At 38.0% G+C, this 15,774-nt stretch overlaps 1 protein-coding gene across 1 annotated transcript; it reads right to left on the bottom strand.

Annotated features, from left to right (window-relative positions):
- Window positions 1–546: 546 nt before the first annotated feature.
- Window positions 547–13,932, bottom strand: LOC127658693 (gap junction gamma-1 protein-like). The gene is made up of 3 exons (XM_052148124.1): window positions 13,768–13,932; window positions 5,386–6,528; window positions 547–2,377 (listed from the first exon to the last, which is right to left on the bottom strand). Exons 2-3 carry the CDS (start codon window positions 6,506–6,508, stop codon window positions 2,364–2,366), a joined length of 1,137 nt encoding a protein of 378 aa, XP_052004084.1. The 5' UTR covers window positions 6,509–6,528; window positions 13,768–13,932; the 3' UTR covers window positions 547–2,363.
- Window positions 13,933–15,774: the final 1,842 nt, after the last annotated feature.

Here is a 15,774-nt window from a genome sequence, read left to right on the forward strand (position 1 = left end):
GCACTAAGAGAGTTTTGTCTGCAAAGAACAAATGAAATCTCAGATTGAGGCTCATTGTGTATGCGTAGTCGTTAAGTCTTATCTGAAGAATCTGTTAAGTTAAATATTCAACTGCCTTGTACTACAGTGACCGTGTTCATAAAACTTGCTTTTACATATTTGGCAAGGGGAATAATTATTAGGACGCAATATGACTTTTGTAAAGCACTCCATTCCTCAACAGGCTGACTAACCAAATCTTTAACTACATTTCAGAAATGGACACATTCTAGGCTAGTTCTCAACCAATGTTGGTTTCAATGGCAGATGCAAATACTGATAACTAGAGTAGGGTTGGCCAATTGCTGATATAGGCGAATAATTTAGCAAAACAAATGAACACGTTTACACTGAAATTAAACAATTTACCTAGGTTTGAACTTTCACTGTTGGAACAGCTTTTGGGAGCAACATATATCAGTAAAGTGACATCATGGTGTTTATCAGACTCTGGACCAATGAAAAAATTCAGGCACAAATACAAATTGTATTTCAAAGGTTTATTTCAATATATCACAAAATACATTTTTTTACAAAAACTTAGAAAAAAATAGAAAATTAAAAAATTCAGAGGATGCTGTGAAGTTTCAAAAAGATGGAAAACCTGGTTGTGGAAATATCATAGGTTGCATTGTTTATTTACTTGATTTAAGTATAAATAATTGGGCTCTAAATTATTATAAATTAATAAAGGTATAAATTATTGGGCTCTATGGCTTTCAGTTTTTAGATCTTATTGCAATTACAAACAGAAAGCTGCAGTTGAACCAACTTATGATTTTATTTTGCATAGGGAGGCAAAAATACACTGAAATGACATGATCTAAAAAGACATTTAAGATGGTATGATTAGCATTTAGCAATGGAGACAATAAACATAAAAATGAATGTTTTGAATGAATTGAAACATTGTATTAAGACAAAAGAAATTATGATATTCTCCAAATATTGGGTGTGCCTCTCAAACCGTTGGTCAAACGGAACGAAAGCCAAACAGAACCTGGAGGCTTCAGAAAATGTAACAAATCAATAAACAACAAAAAAATAAACATAAGACTTAAACTATTGTAGTTTACAGAGAAGTTCTCAAAATAGTGTGGTACAGTCAGCAAAAAACTTCTCATATACAACTAACGTACACAATATGCAAACAATATATCAAAAGCCTCTTTGTAGGACAATAATTAAGTTTCAAGTATTTTCCAGGTTTCCATTTTGTTCATTTGGACAAAAAGCATCAAGAAATGATTCAAGGTTCCAGATGTGACGATAGTCATAAAATGGAGAGACTGCAGCTGCTAGTACCACAGGCCTTTCCAATATACTACCATCCAGTTAATACAGGTAAATTAGCGCTCCGTTTATGAGATCCAAACACACAGGCCAAACACAGAAGGTACCACGTATTCAGTCCTCTCAAAGATTGACAATTCTATCGTTTTTGGTCACAGTCCTGTCATTCTAAGTGTTTTCTTTCTCAATGGAACACAAAATAACATGTTAGGCAGAATTCTAGCCTCCGTCAACACACACTTCATCTTTTTTCCAATGAAAGTGAAGGGTGAAAGAGGCAAAAATTCTGCAGAACATATCTTTTTGTGTTCCATGGAAGAAAGTAAAGCAGGTTTGGAACCATGAGAGTGATTATTTGCAGAACTTTCATTTTAGGGTGAACCATCCCTTTAAAAGGCAGGCGCTGTCCAGTCCACAAGCGTACACTAATTGTGGCTACTACTGAAATAAACAAAACAGTTCTGAACTACATTTCTTACATGGTTTTACACTGGCTCGTCCATCTAATTTGGGAATGACAAAGATAATATGTAAACTCCAGTTTTAAGATTTAAGGCATTTTTGAGATGCAACCCTTGGCACTTCATAAGAAGTGTGGTAAACCAAATGGAAGAACCACTTTTTTCCTATGAAAAAAAAACACCATACACCACCACCACCAAAAGAGAAATTGCACAGTCGCCTAAGAGTTCTTAAAGCTTGACATCTTCCTAACTAGCTTTTGGGCACTTTGGAGTATCAGGCAGACTGGCTGGTGCCAAGTATAACTGGCTGGTGAGAAACTACTTAAAGATTTTAACTTACTGTTCACTTGCCATAATACTGCCAGGCATGTTCTCACTAATTCACCTGTGTACACAAACCTTCATGCTCAAATCAGTCTCAAGTTGCTTCACACACTTTTCAGAGCAGCCAAACATAAAATGCACAAACACACAAGTAGACTCTGTCCACTTTCCCAGATGAGCAATGCCAACCACAGGTGGAGTGCTTATCTTTACAAGAAAGCAGATGATGGTCCATGTCCTCACTCAAGTGCGGGTACCTATGAGGGGGGAAAAAACACAAATTAAAACCTTTAAAAATATTACATTTGCATTTAGTTTCTCCACTGTTCTGCAACTGATTGAGAAAGAAAATTAAAGAAAATGGTTCACCGGAAAAAATTAGGCCATTACTCACCCTCATGGAGCGCAATTATGTGCAAAATCTTACACTGATTATGCATGCAAGGTCATGACATTATTCCTCTAAAGGGATATGGTCATTAAACGGCTTAATTTATACTGGTATCTGCAGAACAAAAAAAATAAATGGGCGTTTTTCAATCAGTGGGCGTTTTCAAACCCGCATGGGTGTTTTTCAAAACGCTTTATACGATTTTCCTATTACATTTAGATTCCTTACTTTCATTGGATAGTTGAAACACACCATCCTGGTTTGAAAACACCCATTACTGTTCCACAGAGACCTATACTTCTAAGAATTAACCAATCACATGTAACCACCTTTTTACTGCTTTTCTTACCAGCTTATCAAAGATGTGTGATTGCGGTATGCATGACTGTCTACATTTGAGCACTAAGCCAGAGATAAACCCAATTATTTCAAAACTCATGAAAACACTTTTCTTGCAATTTCAGATTTAAAAAATACAAATAAAAAAACACCAATAACAGGACTCTACAGTGAGAGTATTTCACTCCCATTTGCCCCTAAAAATAGATATGTGCGAACCGGAAAAATTATTTACGAGCACAGTGGAAGATTAAGGATTACAAACGTATTCCACAAGCGGCTTGTGCAGACCACAGTAGAGTTTTCTGTGATGATGCAGTCCAGTCAGAGAGAGAAAGGTGAACAATGGAGAAAAGTATCGGTATAGGCTACAAGTTAACGTACAGACATCACATTTTATTTTAAGCGAAAGAGAGACAAGGAGAAAGAGGAATCCGGCGAGGGGGATTCGCACGGTTCAACTAATGCTAGTGATGCTGAGAACAACGTTAGCGAAGCAACCGTGACACCAGCCGTCACTTCAACTGTAGCCGGTGGAGGGAGAACATATAGATTCAATGCGAATTGAATCAAAATGTTCCCATGGCTAGAGTTCGAAAACAATGTCATGTTATACAAATATTGTAGAGGGCAGAAAAAGGTGGGCAACTTGTCCTTCAAGTCAGGAAACTTGCATCTGAAATAGTAATGGGTCGTTTGCAAACGAGTCAGCTCTTGTAGGTGAACGTTGGGAGCCGGCTCGCATATCAGAATCTATTTATAAACTTGTGAATAAATCAAAATATTTAAAATGTATGAATTTTTTTTTTTTTATAAAATGATATAGGCCTAAATGCTCAAGCGCACACATTTGTTCTGACTGTCTGCTCAGACTGACAGCCTCACCTGTTGGTCCTGTCAATCAGATGAACCAAAGATGCGTGAGGGAGGGCGGAGCCAACATTTTATGTTGTTCAGATTGTATTCGTTTTGAATGGTTACATTTATATGCACTTTTTTAAATACATTGAAAAGTTATACTTCAAATGCACATGTGAAATAGCATCCTTTTTTACATGCATTTCAATTTGTGGGATGCTGCAGTTTGCAAATTGTAATACATTTTTCTTTGATATGGTGCATTATTCTCAGTACCGCCAAAATCTAGATGCATACTACGCAGTTTGCGTAGGGCATCAACTTCTTAATGGGGGGGCACCATCTTACCCTAGGATGGCACCAGAAAGTCCACCGGCTGCCCTTGCTCGCTATACGTTATTCAAGGGCCTGAAAGCAGTTGCGGAACAAAGAGGATCGCTTCATGCTCATATCACACATAGGGCGTTAGGGCATCAATTTGGCCAGCAGTGGTCCTGTCTATTATGCGGTTCAGACTGTATTCGTTTTATGTCATTATTTTTCATAACAAATCAATGCATTTTGAAAAAGGTAGAGTATAATTTAATTTATTAATTTATACTCCATATTTATACATTTATTAATATTAAATTACTAAAACTATTGCATACTGTTTTTTTTGTTTTTTTAAAGAGCCATTTGGGAGCCAAAAGAGCCGGCTCCCAAATGGCTCACTGAAACGAGCCAGAATGCCCATCGCTAATCTGAAAAGAGATAGCGTAGCGAAACATAACATCTCACAGCAGCATATCCAGTGCTCTGGATGAGACCGGAGAAACCATCAGGCTCCGTGTCAGCAGCCTTGACGAGGCAAGTGCTGAAGTCTGAGGAGGAGAAGAGGAAGCAGCTGAAAATAAAGATAAACGTCGCCATCGCATACTTCATTGTGAAAGGACCTTTCGTCAAATTTGGGCCGCTTATCAGATTCCACCACAAAAACAGAGTTAACATTGATCCAACATACAACAATGATGTAAGATGTGCAGAGATGATCGGTCAAATTGCTGACATAATGAGAGATCGCTGGCTAAACTCCAAGTATGCCAGACAGTCCACATACAAAAGCAGCTGGACAACTGATATCCTTTGATTCTAGTAGGCATGGGTCAATGTGCATTTTGGGTGACATGTGCTGTTCCACAGATGTGTCCCCCTTAGTACACGCACGCACTTTTCATTTAGGAGAGCATGTACTCCTTGGGAAAAAAAGTTTGCATAGAGCCCTGCATAAGCTCTCGAAAATTAGTTACTTTTTGCTATGCAGAAGACTTTGTTTCCAAACAATGTCAGTTCCATACACAAAGCTCTTTAAGCAGTTATTCACTGTAAATTTTTTGTAGTAAACAAGTTGTATGAACTACTTTGAACTAATTGCATTTCTATAGAGTTTATTTTGGGCTTTTTAGAGCTTGACAGCTGTGGTCACTATATTCTGTCGTTTAAGGGAAAGGGGGTGTCTGTGGATTTTTTAAATTCCCTTTTTTCATGGGGAAAAAAAGAAAGAAAAGAGCATAGCGGTTTGGAACGACATCAGGGTGAGTAAATGATAAATATTTTTTTTTGGGGTGAACCACTGTTTAAGTCTTTAACCAAACTAAAAGGCAAGATATTACTGAAACATATTACTTTGTGTCATACCCTTTTCACATGTGCTTCCTTGCTTCTCCTGAGCGAAGTTGAGTCTATTCTGCTCGACAGCAGTGCCGTTGGACTCTGGACTGCTGCTGCGTGAAGGACTGCTCTCTACATTCTGAAAGACCATATCCAGGTGTTGCTGAGCAAGTTTTAGATGTTTACGCAGGTGATCTATTTCCCGCGAGTTTTTTGGAAAAGACTCCCGAACAGAGTCCTTGTTAAACTCCGCTTTCATTCCAATGGACAATTTGTCCTTCTTCAGGGCAGCGTGGTACCCAGGTGGGGCTGTGGGAACCTGTCTACATGTGGCGCCACGTGGGCGTGCAACACTGTGATGTTGTGTTCGATGCCTGAAACACTCACGGATTCCACTGATGCCCAAATGAATAATCTCCAGCACAGTGAGAGACAAGCAGAGACAACTCACGGCATACATGATCAGCAGGAAGATGGTTTTTTCTGTAGGACGTGACACAAAGCAATCCACAGTGTGTGGGCAGGGGTTGCGTGTGCACACGTATGATGGGGCAACCTCAAAACCGTACAGGATGTACTGCCCGAAGAGAAAACCCACTTCAAACATAATCCGTGAAAGGAGCTGCAGTATGTACACCTTCATGAGCCCGTCACGTTTAATTCTCCGCCGTCCATCGTGTTTAACGGCAGACTTCTCGGGTGCCTTTTCTTTCTGTGACTTATTTTCCTCTGACATCATCGGGACTTCTTCACCGTTGTCCTCTGCCTCCTCGTAATCGCGGTTGGCTTGACGATTGACAATTGGCATGCGTTTCCTTTTCAGCGATTTGTACTCCTCATCCCCCATGCGAGCAATCTTGTGCATAGCAAAGCCAAGGTACATAATAGTGGGAGTGGTAATCGTGATGATCTGAAAAATCCAGAATCGGACATGAGAGAGGGGTGCAAACGCATCATAGCAGACATTCTCACATCCAGGTTGCTTGGTGTTGCAAACAAATTTGCTCTGTTCATCGTGATATATCGTTTCTCCCCCAACTACGGTCAAGACGATGCGGAAGACGATGAATAGCGTGAGCCAGATCTTTCCCACAAAGGTTGAGTGGTTGGAGATCTCATCCAACAGACGTGTAAGAAAGCTCCAGCTCATGGTGTTTCTAGAAGAACCTCCTTATCAGGAGAGAGAGAACATATTATAGAATTAATATTCATAGAAAATAGCACCAAAATATGATATCCAATGAATTGTATGGTATGTATAGCACACAAAATTTAATCAATGCAGCATCTCAGGTTTTTAACCAACAGTATTTAGCAGTCTGTAAAAGGTACTTGCTTAGGTTGCTTTTGAAAACAAGTTAACTTTTGTTTTTCAGGACAAAACCACTAGGTGGCAACATTATGAACTACATTTTTCCTTAATCTGAACCTTGCAAAAATCTCAAGTCTGCTGAGAAATTGTAATTGAGGAAACATACATACATATATATTATTCAGCATGTTCCATTATAGGATCCTTTTGGAACTATTGGCAGAGATTAACCACACACTACTACACTTTTTTCAATCAACTTGAGTGATAACCATATTCTTCTGTTCTGTGCTTTTTATGAATACTTCCAAGATGTAATGTGATCAAATGCATGACGTGTAGGTTTTGGAAAATTTTGAGCATAACATTTGCCTTTGCAGAAAACAAAAACAGGATTATTTTTTGGTCATAAAGCCAAGACAAAAGAATGAGTGAAATTATTTTTTTATTATTAAACAAATGATTACTAGAAATAAGGTTAAAATCATGTTAATCACCCTTTGAAATCAAATAATAATAATATTAATTAAAACTAATCTATACAGTCATCATACAGGTAAAAAAATATTTGCGTTGAATGAGGCATTTACCTCCATAGAGTTTCCTGACCCCTGTGGTTTAGCACCTAAAACATTAATCAGCATCTCTGGTGCTTGAGTAAAGATAGCACGGGACATCTTATTTAAACCTAAAGTATCTTTTTATACTGTGGATGAGTCAGCTCTTACAGACAATGCATGCAGTACATCATTTGGAAACTACAAAACAGGTGACCAAATTCAATTGGCCATAAACAAGTCAAACTTTGTTTTTCTGAAAGAGGAAGACGACGATGGGGTCAACCACGTCTCGTCAAACTGTGGAATCCTCACGAGCTGCACAAAGTACACATAAGCTTTTTCAGGCATGTGTGAACTTATCAAAACACCTGCACAGACAGGCTCGCATTCTGGTTTAAAGCATACATTTTACTAAATACCTAGGTACTGGTGTAACATGCTGACAACAACTTCAGTCAAGGGAGAGACAGTGGCATAAAGAGAGAATCAAGCTGTTCAGTAGTCTCTATGCCATTCAGAGGTGTCAGAGAGTGTCATATGTACAATGGAGACATATCCAGTTGCAACCAACAGTACAATTGTGTGGTTGTCAATTGCAACAATCCACAGCTGGTTGGCCCACAAATTACACATCAGCTGGGTCCACACTCAGAACATTCCACCTTGTTAGCAGATCTTCAAACATGGTTCTCACACTATGAATGACCATAACCTCTCCAGTTGTTTACAATTACTAGATAACGACTTCTAAATCAAAGAGACTGACATGATTTTGTCTTTGGAACAAATAGAATTTGGTTTCCATACTTGCAAATATCTACAACAACAGACAGACAGACCTGTTTAATTCTGGTTTGTATGCAAGTTTTACTCTACATCAGCACTAAAAAGAATACATAGCCTTGAAGTATTTTAGAGACAAATAAAACTAGAAAAACTTACATCGACTATAGAAAACGACATAACTTTTCCCATGACTTCACACATGAACATTACACTTTCAATACAAGTTAAGCTCAAATCGACAGAATTTGTGATGTAATGTTGCTTACCACAAAACCATTTTGACTTGTCCCCCTCTTTAAGCAAGCAAGAATCAATGTTACATACAGTGGAAGTGAACTGGGTAAATTTTTTGAGGGTTTAAAAAGGTAGAAATGTGAAGCATATTTTATGTAAAGCTATATAGCAGAATTTTTCTGTAAAAAAGTGTGTATTATGAACTAAAGTTGAAAGAAAAAAAAAAGCTCTTTTTGCAGCTATTAAATTACTGGGATTACATGGCCATAAAATTGTAAAAGTGGATATAACTTAGCACAGAAAAATTATCACAATAAAATCATGTTAACATGCATATTGTTTACACGTTATAGCTATATTTTTAAAACATTGAGTCTTTATGTTTTCAGATTGGGCCCATTGTAAGTGCCACACTGTAACCCAGATTTATTTTTTTCGAAAATGTGGGACAAGTTGAATTATTTTTTTGTGGTAATCAAAATTATGCCACAAATGCCGTTTACTGTCCTTCAATTGTATTGAACCTGGAATTTTGCTTCAAGATTTCCAATTTCAATGAATTGGCCAGGTCTGGAAACTACAAATGTGAAATTCCTGGGTGGGAGTGGTTATAGTAAAAATAAAAATATGATGAGGAAAAACATCAGCTTTCAAGATGAAGTGTTTCAAACAGTTTGGAAGCTCATTTTATATGGCGCTCAACTTTTGAGGTTGCAAAAAGACTGAAAGCACCCTGATCCTCAGCACTACCTCAAAGCCCGATTCTCCTCTTCCTGAAGTCATGCAACCAAGACAAGAATTAAACTCAGCAAAAAAGAAACGTCTCTTTTTCAGGACACAGTTTTTTAAAGATAATTTTGTAAAAATCCAATTAACTTTACTGTAAAGGGTTTAAACAATGTTTTCCATGCTTGTTCAATGAACCATAAACAATTAATGAACATGCACCAGTCGAACAGTCGTTAAGACACTAACAGCTTACAGACGGTAGGCAATAATGGTCACAGTTATAAAAATTTAGGACACTAAAGATACCTTTCTAATGACTCTGAAAAACACCAAAAGAAAGATGCCCAGGATCCCTGCTCATCTGCGTGAATGTGCCTTAGGCATGCTGCATGGGAGGCATGAGGACTGCAGATGTGGCCAGGGCAATAAATTGCAATGTCCATACTGTGAGATGCCTAAGACAGCGCAACAGGGAGACAGGAAGGACAGCTGATCGTCCTCGCAGTAGCAGAACATGTGTAACAACACCGGCACAGACACATTACATCCGAATATCACACCTGAGGGACAGGTACAGGATGACAACAACAACAACTGCCTGAGTTACACCAGGAATGCACAATTCCTCCATCAGTGCTCGGACTGTCCGCAATAATCTGAGAGAGGCTGGACTGAGGGCTTGTAAGCCTGTTGTAAGGCAGGTCCTTACTAGACATCACCAGCAACAAAGTCACCTATGGGCACAAACCCACCTTCGCTGGACCAGACAGGATGGGCAAAAGTGCTCTTCACTGACGAGTTACGGTTTTGTCTCACCTGGGGGTGATGGTCAGACTCACGTTTATCGTCGAAGCAATGAGCTGCACGTTACAGGGAAGACATCCTCCTCAATCATGTGGTACCCTTCCTGCAAGCTCAGCATGCCCTCCAGCATGACAATGCCACCAGCCATACTGCTCATTCTGTGCAAGATTTCCTGCGAGACAGAAATGTCAGTGTTCTGCCATGGCCAGCGAAGAGCCCGGAACTCAATCCCATTGAGCACGTCTGGGACCTGTTGGATCGGAGCCTTGGTGGAAGAGTGGGGTAACACCTTGCAGCAAGAATTGGCAAATCTGGTGCAGTCCATGAGAAGCACTGCAGTACTTAATGCAGCTGGTGGCCACACCAGATACTAACTGTTACTTTTCATTTTGATCCCCCCTCCTTTGTTCAGGGACACATTATTCCATTTCTGTTTGTCACATATATGTGAAACTTGTTCAGTTTGTCTTAGTTGTTGAATCTTTTTGTGTTCATACAAATATTTACACATGTTAAGTTTGCTGAAAATAAAAGCAGTTGACGTTTAGTTTCACAGAACAGAGTGGCTTTTAGAGACACCTGAAAAAGTAATTATCGTTACAATTTAGAGCCCTCCTGCTCGGGAGGAGGAGACTGGTGCTTAACTCAAAACAAAAGTCAGTCTCTAAAAAACTTGCAGTTTAATGCAGTCAAAAGTACTATCTATAAAACCCGGAACACCCTGAAATTACCTTTAGATGGGCTTTTTTTTTTTTTTTCAGTTTACACAGCTGACGTTTATAGTTCAGTATCTGCAGAGGCAGTAAACCCCATCCCTGTAAAACAGAACATCAAATGCTAGAAATGTATGTCCCCACATTTTAATTACAGGCATTTTGGCAACATTTTGCCCCAACAGGTAAAATATTAGGGCCAATAATTGCAACAAGTGACAAGGTTGAAGTGACATTGATTATTTTGTAACCTTAAAGAATAAGCCAACTAACTTTTATATTGCATAAGAAACATGCATTCAGAAATAATCCTTTATGAAAAACAACTCTGTGCTTTCTCTGTTATGGACTTGTGGTGGTAAGTTGAAGACAGAAGTTTAAATTCACCTTAGCCAAATACATTTAAACTCACTTTTTACTACTTTATTTTAAGAATGTAAAATGTTAGAATAATAGTAGAGAGAATTACTTATTTCAGCTTTTATTTCTTTAATCCCATTCCCAGTGGGTCAGGTCAGCCTTTCAGGTCATGTTGATATAGGACTTGTTTTACTGTGGATATAGATACTTGTCTGTTTCCTCCAGCATCTTCAAAAGGTCCTTTGCAGTTGTTCTGGGATTGATTTGCACTTTTCGTACCAAACTATGTTCATCTCTATGAGACAGAATGCGTCTCCTCCCTGAACGGTATGATGGCTGTGTGGTCCCATGGCATTTATACTAGGGATGCACTGATACCACTTTTTCTCATCCGATCCGATATCAGAAATCTCAGTATCGGCCGATACCGATACCAGTGTTGTTTATTTGCATACTCAGTTTATAATATCTTTACATTACTGTGTGGAACTAATTGGGGGTAATATGTAAAGAAACACAAACCTCTAACTACACATTATTTCACTATAAATGTATAGCTTATTAAGAAACACTTTATTATTAACTAGTATCCTGGATAATATAGCAGCAAAATTAGCAGTAATTCCAGTAAAAGTCAACAGTAGAATTTTTATATATTTTTTTTTACTCGTCTCTGGACTTTCATATCTCTCTTTTTTTATTTTATTTAGTTGTTAGATATCTGCTCACTTTTCATTCACACAGTTATTTTCCCATTCTACTGAATTATTATTAATATATTATAATAGAAATATCTCAACTGGGCACCTTTAACCTTTAAATCCTCACACTTTTATTTTGACATTTTGAACTCTCCAGGAAGTCCTGTAAATGTGTCTGTTTGTAGGCAAGTTCACAGTAGTTTAATTAGCTCCTTATTCAAATTCTGGTAAAATGCACCTCCTGTGCCATTCTAATTGCACATTATAAGTGAACCGAACTATTGAGCATCTATATCGTAGTTGTTCGGGAGTCGTGCTTGAAGGCTAAAAATAGCCATAAGTGTGTGTAAACAGAGCAGCGCCATTCAGACGCACACATTTTATTATTTGTATATTTACTTATTAAACACAGCCTTTTGTGATTCACAGAGTTATCACGTCTTTGAGTGGCTTTGAATAAAATGCACAAGTCATATGAACTACTTCAATTGTTTTTATGGTTCTTTTGTCATTTTATGGTTCTTTTGTCATTTTTGGAGCTTGACAGTAACGAACATGACTAACACACAGTACCGGATTTGGATTGGGCTCATCGGACCGACACCCGGTCCGTCTAAACATTCAGTATCAGAGCCAATACCGATCCAGGTATCGGATCGGTGCATCCCTAGTTTATACTTGCATACTATTGTTGGTTCAGATGAACGTGGTACCTTCAGGCATTTGAGAATTGCTCTCAAGGATGAACCAGATTTGTGGAGGTCCACAATTTTTTCTGAAGTCTTGGCTGATTTCTTTTGATTTTCCCATGATGTCAAGCAAAGAGGCACAGAGTTTGAAGGCAGGCCTTATAATACAGCAACAGGTACACCTCCTATCAGAAACTAATTGCCTAAAAGCTTGACATAATTTTCTGGAATTTTCAAAGCTGTTTAAAAGGCACAGTTACCGGCATGTAAACATCTTACACACTGGAATTGAGATGAATCTGTCTGTAAACAATTGTTGGAAAAATACATGCACAAAGTAGATGTCCTAAACGACTTGCCAAAACTATAGTTTGCTAATATGAAATATGTGGAGTGGTTAAAAATGATTTTTATTGACTTCAACCTAAGTGTTTGTAAACTTCTGAATTAAACTGTATATAACCTACAGGTGTGTGAATCACCAGGAATCACTCCGTGAACTAAGAGAAATCTGACTGAGCAATGAACATCATCAGAATCATTTAATTCAGATAAAAATCATATGGGGGATTCAAACTCTTGAGAGGTGGAAAAGATGAGTCACAGCATGTTTAAGTGTTTATGCTTAAAGTAGCCCTTTAAATTTGATACGGAAAATGTACAAAACTACCAAACTTTGAGCAGATTAGTTTCAGAAATTGTAACTTGAGCTGAACGGTGAGTAGTTTACATTCCTGTATAACAACTTTGGCGGGTTTGTGAACAATTTGGGGTGATTAAAACGAGGACTCATGGTAAATTGGCTTTTAGCTAATATATATATATATATATATATATATATATATATATATATATATATATATATACATACATACCACACACACATATATTCGCCTATATTGAGTATATTGCTACGATTGATGGAGAAGCATCCTTTCAAGTAGATGTTAAAAACAAATGCTCATAGAATTCAAGAAAGAAAAAAAAAAAAACAGTTAAAGTTCAAGATTAAAACGTTTCGATAATCGTGACTATCGCGCAACGTGTCGATCCGGGCGCGCAAATACTGTGGCGCGCGCTACCTGAAGTAAAGCTGCAACACGCAAAGAAAAAACAAACTCATCCCAAACAGCAGCCTCGTTGATCTTCAACACCTCTTAAAGAAAAAACGCGATAACGGTCCATCAACCACGGAGATGTTTTTGGCGACCGTGCCAAGGCTGTTACGAAATATTTGACCGGTTTCTCGCCACATTTCCATGAAAGCCCGTCCAGCTGTGCGTAAATTTACTATTGTTCTCCTGCGATTTACTTAAAGAGACACACGACAATTCCTTCCAAATGAGCTCACTGAGCAACGCCGGACAGAAGATGAACTCCATCTGTATGATATGTGAAAGAATGCGCCTTGAAACTTCGATAAAGCCGAAAAGTGGCGATTTGCTACAGTAAACACGTTATGAGGGCGCCACCAACAATCCATTGGCCGCGTCAACGCTGAAGAGCGGTGGAAAAACATACCTCGTCGAGTAGATTTCCACCCTTTTCCGCCAACTACGTCCTTCTTAAGAGTTCGTACAAGCGCGTAAACTATCACCACATCTCTTGGCGATCCTCTGGATGATGAAAGCCACACTCTTTACTGATTCGTTTCAGCAGCATGTGTACACCCCCCTCCCCGCACGCCGTCGGGGTTCAAATAGCGTGAGGAGGAGGACAAAGAGGCTCCCGAAATGCTTTCCACTCCTCCCGCCTCCGTCTGCGCACCCCACCCCCTTCAGGGACCAGAGTCTGAAACCCGATTTACTCTGATCACCACTGTTCCGATTTGTTTAGTGTCCTATCCTTTTACCTTCTTGATTTGCATCCCTAAAAATCATTGCATATTTTTGGGAGAAATGTTACAAAAATATTGATTCGTTGTATCAGAAATAATAAAACAAATCTAATCAAAATGTAAATATAGTTATTTAATCTTTATGATCGATTTATTACTAATTAGCCTATATAAACACTGTGTTGTCCATTTCTGTAAAATATTTAAATCAAATAATATTTTCAATCTTGGGAAAATTTTGCCATGACCTATAACGTTCAAGTTTTATTTGTCAAACGTGCAACACGATATATCAAATGTTAGATAAGAGAAAAAATAATCACTATTTTGTCATTTTCTGTGGCATTTTAAATATATAAAATGAAAGATAACAGATGAAAATCAGAGAATATCGCCAATTTGTCACTTTCTGTGGCATGTGAAACATCAAATGTTAACAGATAAAAATAAAAGAAAATCACTATTTTGTCATTATTGATGGCCTTTTCGCCATGTGCCCAGATTAATGTCTGACAGCCCAATTGCCACAGCTTTATTTCAAGAAACCCATTCTTAATGTTTGCCATCATTTGACCTTTTCATGAAACACGAGTTTCTGTGTAATTCATAAGTAAACCAGTTTCAGTAAATTGTCACATTTAAATTCAATGGGACAATTGGCATGAAATTGATTCATGAAATTTTTTCCACTTGTGTTTTATAAACAAGGTCCTTTTGTTTGTATTTTTTGATTATGCTACTTTTCCTCTTTCCTTGTTTAATTGTTACTATACAAATGACAATTTTTTTTCTTCCTTATCTTTTAGGGAAAGACAATAAACCTAGTGAACAAAAAGAACCAAACTAGACTATAAATCACTCCCATTTCTAGGTGAGTATAATCTCCCCAGTTTTTTTTTCTTAAGTTTGTCACAAGATGATTCATGAGAAAAATCAATACCAGCCAATTCTTGCCATTAATTTTCTCAGTGAATGGTACTAACATGAAAAGTCTTGTCAAGCCATACAAATAAGCTATTCAAATACATTTTTGTGGACTCACAAAGTTTATTCAAGACATTCCATTGCCAATGAATAACGTCTTTTTATACAAAAGAAAGAAAAAAGAAAGAGGAAGAGGTCATCTGTGTGTAAGTACTAGATGGATGTAATATTTCTTTTTACCTCTTCCTTTTTCCTGCTGAGCATGGTACTCGGAAGTTGTTGCAATTTAAGTTTCTTCCTCTATTGCATTTTTTTCCAGGATGAGACTATAAGGGAGGAGGATTTCCCTTGTGGGCTCTGGGCTTATTTTAAACAGTGTGTTTTGATCATAGGCCTGTCCTGTTATCTTAAATTTAAAATCACATGTGGAGACAGAAAATGCATCCAAAAACTTTAATAGTGTTACACATAATTTGGATAAACCATCATTGGCTTGGGAAACAGTAACATTTAACCATCAGATGAACAAATGTGAACAATCCACATTTGTAAGGCAATACGTGAAATCTTCACGAGTTTGCACTGCAAACTTGCCATTTGAATCTCCAACAGGGCTCTTATCTTACATTCTTTTGAAATCCAATCCAGGTGCAGCTCTTTTGGTAGCCAGTCAGCGAGAATTAGCACTTTGTATCTCTTGGAATGGGGGATCTCCCCCCAAGACAGTGCATTACCATCAATACATTTTAAATGTTTTTAGTGGTTCT

The sequence above is a fragment of the Xyrauchen texanus genome, chromosome 18 (assembly GCF_025860055.1).
Source record: "Xyrauchen texanus isolate HMW12.3.18 chromosome 18, RBS_HiC_50CHRs, whole genome shotgun sequence".
NCBI classification, from domain to species: domain Eukaryota; kingdom Metazoa; phylum Chordata; class Actinopteri; order Cypriniformes; family Catostomidae; genus Xyrauchen; species Xyrauchen texanus.